The sequence below is a fragment of the Gopherus evgoodei genome, chromosome 7, assembly GCF_007399415.2.
Source record: "Gopherus evgoodei ecotype Sinaloan lineage chromosome 7, rGopEvg1_v1.p, whole genome shotgun sequence".
Classification (NCBI taxonomy): Eukaryota; Metazoa; Chordata; order Testudines; family Testudinidae; genus Gopherus; species Gopherus evgoodei.
In genome coordinates this window covers 90350452-90357749 of record NC_044328.1, presented here as the reverse complement: position 1 = coordinate 90357749, position 7298 = coordinate 90350452, and the positions used below count along the sequence as shown (strand labels likewise).

At 37.1% G+C, this 7298-nt stretch overlaps 1 protein-coding gene across 1 annotated transcript in view; it reads right to left on the bottom strand.

The window, feature by feature from the left end:
* Window positions 1-314: 314 nt before the first annotated feature.
* The window catches only part of ATP2B2 (ATPase plasma membrane Ca2+ transporting 2), a 438931-nt gene continuing 431947 nt past the window's right edge, over window positions 315-7298 (bottom strand). The window contains 1 exon segment of the mRNA XM_030569615.1: window positions 315-1296. Within this exon segment, the coding sequence (XP_030425475.1) occupies window positions 985-1296 (312 nt within the window). The 3' untranslated portion in view covers window positions 315-984.

Sequence of the window (7298 nt, the reverse complement as noted above, 5' to 3'; positions counted from 1 at the left end):
ATTTCAACTTTGTATTTGAAACAAAGGAAGCCTGTTCACTGCCCTGTATATAGGATAACAATGCTACATCCAATGTGTTATATTTTGGCTTCTTTTGTTATTTGCTAGCAGTATCTACATTATTTAACCCCCTCCCCCCAAGAAAAAAAAGGCAGGCAAAATCAGAACACGGTTGTAATAAAACATCCAAGGTGCAATATTACAGAAGTTTTCAAAGAGCTGAGCAATTTTTATACTACTTCGGCAGGAAGTGCTTTCTTAACCCTACAAATAGTTAAGGATATTATCTACAGGTTTGTAAACAAATTACATTCTTTTTTTTTTTAGGACATAAATAAGTTATAATAGTCAGAGCAATTTGAGCAGAAACAAGGCAACATGCCAACAAAGAAACTTTATATATAACTAAATATATAGATAGATATATACATATATATGTATATCATTAATTATGTATATATTTATATGTATGTATCTCTATATATAATCTCATAAATGTTTATTAAGTTTCTCTGTCCAACTGGTGCAAATCTACTGTGCAAGTTAAGCTTTGCAACTTCAAAAACGTTATTTAAATTAATCTATACAACTGAATTCATGCCACACAAGCATTTCAAAAAACTCACAGACCAGTGAATTGGATAAATAGCTTCAGAAAAAAGTCCTCTGCATTTACTGCTTAAAAAAAGAGAGAGAGAGACAGCGCGCGTGAGAGAGAGCGGGGTGGGAGCTGGAAGTGCACAGCACATTCATGCAGGAGGGTTCTTTGTTTTTGTTTTTCTGCAAGGGAGCAAAAAGGGGTATGTAAATCAGCCATTCATTCTTTCCCCAAAACCACTGTGGTCAGCAATTCATTCACTTGTCACAAAGTGAATAAGAGTTCAAACAGCTTCTCAGCCAGTACAGTTTTTTATATATCTCTCTCTATATATATACTTCTGTTGCTGTTTTTATTTATATATATTTTTTGCAGTGAACTTTCAGCTAAAGTGATGTCTCCAGGCTATGTATTGGGCTTCCTGGACTAGAAGAGGTAGCTGATTTACTTGTGTCAGTTGTAAGATTTATTCCACTGTCGATAGCACTGTTGTTCTTGTTCAGCGAAGATGGTGGGCTAGAGTTTTGCTTGAGAGCAGGATCTTCCTCTAGGTCTGTGTCATCAATGAGTGGGATGTGGGGTTGGGAATCTTCTATCCTAAATTCAGGATGAGTCATAAAGTTGTGAATGGAGGTTCTAGATTCTGGTTTTTCTAACCCTTCATAGAGAGAGCTACGGAATGCCTTCACGACGCGGATCTGAGGGGAAAAAGAGGAAGGAGATGTCAGAGGTAACAACCTTTAGAGAATAGTGCTAGAGAATACTTTTTGAAAAATGTAGCATATGGTTAGGGCAGTGCAGGCAGCTGAAGTCCATAGTCCCTGGATGTTATATGCATAAACGAGTGGCTCAGTTTTGTGCATTTAGAGTGTCTGTACGAACTGCAATATTAAAACAAATTGAGTTTAAAGCCATCAAAGAACTGATGGGAAGCACTGGTTAAAGAAAGCGAACATCCACTCATGTGGTACATCCCTAGTAAAAGACAAGCCATGTTAATTTTAATGCAAATGTAGAACCATGCATGTTGATAGTTTTGCAGTGAGTAAGTAGAAAGGCTTTTTTTTTTTTTAAAAAAAAGTCTCATTTGTATAATAAAAAACCAACATGTAACATATCACACTTCACAAACGGGAAAGCACAAAACACAGACACAGTCGGATAGGTACGTATGAGACACACACACACACACAAAGAGGAGCCAAATGTACAAACAGAAAAAAAAAATGTTTTCAAAGCAAAATCGAAATGAAGGCAGCCAGGAGCACAAAAAGCCAAGCAGACAAAATACTAGGCAAAACCATGCCACCACAGAAGGGGAAGTCACAGTTACCACATGAACACAGATAACTGGCACACAACAACTACACTTGGAAGCCTGGATAATGTGAACATAGAATTGTTGATCCAACTTTTATTTTTCCTTCATGCATATGTGAAGTAAACACTCGAGTATAGACCCACTGTTTAAGCCGTTTAATTTTTTATTAATATACAAAGACCTTCTATAAAATAATGTATTGATTGTTGGGTTGCATAGAACAGCAAGTTCTTTCTTTTTCTGTGTCTCAGTTGCAAATACCCTTCATAAGGTTAAATTCTGAAAGCTGTACATTTTATGCCATGTCTGCAGTCCTTAAATTATGTCAGTTTATTATGCTAAGATTACTATTATTTTTAGCCTCCTATCAGTAAGAAGACAGGTGAAAGAAAGCTACTGACATCAGCAACTAGGCTTTCACAGTAGCAGTGCTGTCAGTAGGAACTGATAGGAGCAAAAGGAGAGAGCATTGCTGAGGTGGGGCAGTCAGTGGTCTGTGTTTGGGGTGGGGAAGAGGAGGAAGCTAGCTATAGCCTGTTGCCCAATCCATCAGATTAGAAAAAAAGTGAAGGATTGCACTATGTGCTATTAGTGAGAAAACAACTTTTTTGAGGTAAAAAGTCAAAGGAAAAAACAAAATGGCAAGAATATGAACTGTTGGCAATGTTTTATGACTAAGTATGAGTTCTATTTTTTCACTCATCCCTTAACTTATGAGTGAATTTTTAGTGTTTATTAGAGTGAGACACCAATGGCACAGGCAGAAAAGGTGTGAGCAGGCATTGTGAAAGCTTCTCCACACAAGTTTGAAATGTACTGGGTGATACACATGCATATTACTGCCCCATGTTTGATTACCCAATTAGTGTCTGGCCTACAAAGTAGTTATAGATAAACTTAAAAGTTTTTCTTCTAACTGTGGAATGGTTCAATCAACATGCTGGTGTGGTTTAGCTGGCAGTATCTATCTAGGTTCTTATACTATCAACCACCGGAGAGCCTGTCTAAGGTTCAAAGCTCCAACCAGTAGCTTATGAATGTGTGGCAGTACTGGAGAAAGACTGGACAGATTTAGAGGCTGATTTGGATTTGCTTTCTCCTATCTTTTTTCCTTGCTCATGCCCTCCAAAATGATCATTTATCACATATCTAAACTCTTATCAATAGCACGGGGTGATGGACACCTGCAAGTAGATTGCCCTCAGTCAGTCCACACATCACTCCCTGCTTAGCCAAATACACATGGTAACAGCAGGGAAACAAGCACAAAATAGAATGTTAATGTGATCATCTCCTCACCATGGCTATGTGTTTTAGAAGGGAGGAAAATAGACTGGCAGAGTAGCACAGAAGAGCCTAAGCAGTTCTAGGGTGCAGGAAGAGCCAGCCCTCCAAGAGGCTGTCAGGGTGCAGGAGAAAAGCAGATCTTCAGGAGGAAGCATGGCTAACTTGGTCTCTATGTAGGATATTACAACCTCATTATATCTGCCAACATACAATACCTAGATTTTGACCTGTATAGTCCCTGATATTAAAGACATTGGCTTTATTTGAGCAGAATACACGAATTGTGCCATGGTACATGATGGATTTATAATGTGCACAAATGGAGACTAGGCTAAGAAACACATTTGCACTCATAACTTAAGATAGGATTTGAACTACATTTCCAGAGCAGAAAAGCTGGTATGCTAGTTCCCTAAATTATCTCAGCCCTTCTGTCCTTTTCTAAGGTGCAAAGCTGAATGCAAAACCACCACAGACTAACAATAATTAACAACATATTTCTTATGGTGAACTATAAAATGGGAGTCTGGTAAAAATCTTATATTGAGAAATTTTTAAGCATGCCTATTGTACATTGAGTTCAAAAGGTAGTATTTATTTTCAAAAATGCTGTTTATCATTTCTTTCACATTTTCTTGATAAGATACTCCAGCTGAATACAAAATAATCTTTTTATCACTTAATTATGACAGCTTTCCCACCTTATCTATTGGTGTGAAAAATTCACTTTCGTTTTCTTGAACATAGTTCATTCTGATCTAGTAGATTGAACTTCTAGTCTGTCAGGTAGATTTTTTTAAAATGTGAATTAAATTTTTATGTAAACAAAAGTAATCCAAGATTATGCTTGAATTGACCCAGCAACCTTTACTCAGGCAAAGGCTTTATTGCATGGTAATCTGTACTCAAGTCTTTACAGGTTAGCAAAGAAGGAACAGATTTTCAAACTACCGAACTCATATTAAAGTCTTTCACTAGACAAAATGGGAGTTCTGCCGAAGTAAGTACTGCAGGATTGGCCCAAACAGAATACTGTGTGTGTAGACAAAATTACTGAGCAGTTTTAAATTGAAGAGGGTTCAGAGAAGAGCCACAAGAATGATTAAAGGATTAGAAAACATGGTTTATAGTGATAGACTCACCAAGTTCAATTTATTTAGTTTAACAAAGAGAAGGTTAAGGGGTGACTTGATTACAGTCTGTACGTAGGTATAGGAGAAAAAATATGTAATAACAGGCTCTTCAGTCCAGCAGAGAAAGGTATAGCACGGGGGTCAGCAACCTTTCAGAAGTGGTGTGCTGAGTTTTCATTTATTCACTCTGATTTAAGGTTTTGCATGCCAGTAATACATTTAAACGTTTTTAGGTCTCTTTCTATAAGTCTATAATATATAACTAAACTATTGTTGTATGTAAAGTAAATAAGGTTTTTAAAATGTTTAAGAAGCTTCATTTAAAATTAAATTAAAATGCAGAGCCCCCTGGACTGGTGGCCAGGACCCAGGCAGTGTGAGTGCCACTGAAAATCAGCTCACATGCCGCCTTTGGTACACATGCCATACGTTGCCTACCCCTGGTATAGCATGATCCAATGGCTGGAAGCTGAAGCTAGACACATTCAGACTGGAAATAACAGTCAGAGTAATTAACCATTGGAACAATTGTCCAAGCGTCATGATGAATTCTTCATCACTGGCAGTTTTAAAAATCAGGATTGGATATGCTCTAGGAACTATTTGAGGAAGATCTATGGCTTGTTATACATGAGGTCAGACTGGATGTTCATAATGGTCCCTTCTGGCCTTGGAATCTATGAAACAGAATGTGTCCAATCTGCATTCCATACCAAGACTTCGATTTCAATGGGTGTTTTACCTGAGTGTGAGAACTGTAGGATTAAATTTAGTATTTGAAAATCACCATCTGTTTAACTGCCTGTCAAGATCCAAGTTCAAAGTGCAGTGCTAACCCAGCTATGATTGATCTAACACCCACAATATTTCTGGAATGCAGTTCCCTGCTCAACTGCAGATAGTAACATGGTCAACGGCAGCAGAAGAAACACAAAACACTGAACTTGGGTCTTGGCATATTTCTGTAACTTAGATATTTGAATGAAACCCATCAAAGAGGTGTTGAAGCTCAAATACAAAAGAATTTTCTGATAAACATTCCACATGTACCCATAATATACACATTTTAAAAATACTGTTCTCTTCTGAAAGTGACTTGGCATCTTGTGGTTCTGTATGTATCTCCCAATGACTTCTCATGTACAGGATTACTTTTACTCAGTTTAGAAATAGAATTTTTTTTCCTGACTGCAGCCCTGCAGATTCAGCCTGGGATCTGAAAAGCAATATTTGTTCTGTCTGGTATGTGCCTCATAACCAGTAAAATATTCTCCAGTAGAAATATAATTCAAAATCCTGTTAGTTTATGTGAGGCACAACAGAACTCAGCTAATTATCCCAGAGCTATACTGACTCCGGTGCTAGCAAGAGAAAAAATATTTTTAATATCGAAGTCATTGAAAACAAATCTGAATACACACAAGGGGTGGGTCTGCTGAGTTCATAGGTGCCATTTTAATTGCACTTCCGTTTAAACTATCACTAAGCTACTAATTAAAAATGTTTTGTTCAAAATAATATAGTCCCAATTCAACAAAGCTCTTAAGCATGTGCTTAACTTTAAAAATTTGAGTAGTCCAGAGTAATGCTTAAGTTTAAGTGCTTTGCTGAATCAGAGCCCACGTGTAAATATCATCATCTATAATTCTATAACATTTTATTCTTTGAAGTTTAGCATTACACTACAGAGATCTATACAAGCTTGCTTTCATTGTGCAATGTGTGAAAGCTGGTGACATCTGCTGTGGATATCTTGGTATGTTATGAATTGGTACGTAGAATTCATGTCATGATTTTTTTTTTATGATGCAGACAATGCCAAGGGAAGACAAACAATGAGATACAGCCCTCGTCTCTCACATTAATGGAGACAACAGAAAAAATGAACTGCTTTTAACAGAAGACTGTGGGAACAACACTTCTTGACATTTTGACATAGCTATAAGTTTCCACTTCTTTCTTCTCTGTAGCTGTAATAAAAAAAAAGCTCTTCAGTTTCGTCCCACCCTGAAAGTTAGACTTAAAATACTGCATCAGGCAAGAAAAATAAAAGGAATACAATTTTTAAATACTTCAGAGTTTTTCCTCAGAAGAAGAAGAAGATTAAATAGTGGAAATATCACCCCTGCGTACAACAGTATAAAGGTGAAATACATAGGACCTGTTTTAAGATCAACAGGTACAGTACGGTTGGTAGCGCATGGGCTTATACTCGAATGTTTACCCAGCTTCAGATAAGCCAAGTATCTTGAGTTTGGTTCACATTCATTTCAGGCTCAAGGTTAAAGACTCACAACCTCTTTTTATTTCACTCTCTCCTGCTGAACCCTTTTGTCCAGTGATCTCTAGCCCTCTGGGAAAACAAACACATTTAATATTCAGACAGTAGAGAGTAGGATACTGCGAAAGCAAATAAATTCAATTCTACTAAAAGGTCAGTAAGGTGATTAGTATAAAAATGTAAACAAGAGGTCAATTTTGCAAAGAGATGCCAACTCTTAGGTGTACCTGGCAATGTCAAGAATCTGGTTGTGCAAAAGTTACAGTGATGGTGTTTGGTGAAGTACTGTAGCTGGTGTGAAGCTTTGAAACTGAACACGAATTGTGTATGGGACCTTTTGTATGTGTTCTCTTGTGGTTTCTTGCATTTTTAGGTGAGCAAAATCAAAAAGTCCATAAACGGGGATGATGTATGTGCTGAAGTCACCTTGTAAATGCTCTGAATAAGATATTCTGTATTGCAAGCTGCTGAGATTGTGAAAATTAGAAGCTACATGAAAATGCAGTAACTTTTAGGTGGCAATTTTTATGTATTATTTTTTACTTTTTAAAGAATCAAATTAATACAAAGACTATGGGGTCCATCACCTTCTTTCTGCATGCACATACAGTAACGTCAGTTAGAGCTCTTAGAAGTCACACGTGTAGCAGAAAGATGAGATCAGAACAACGGGTGTAC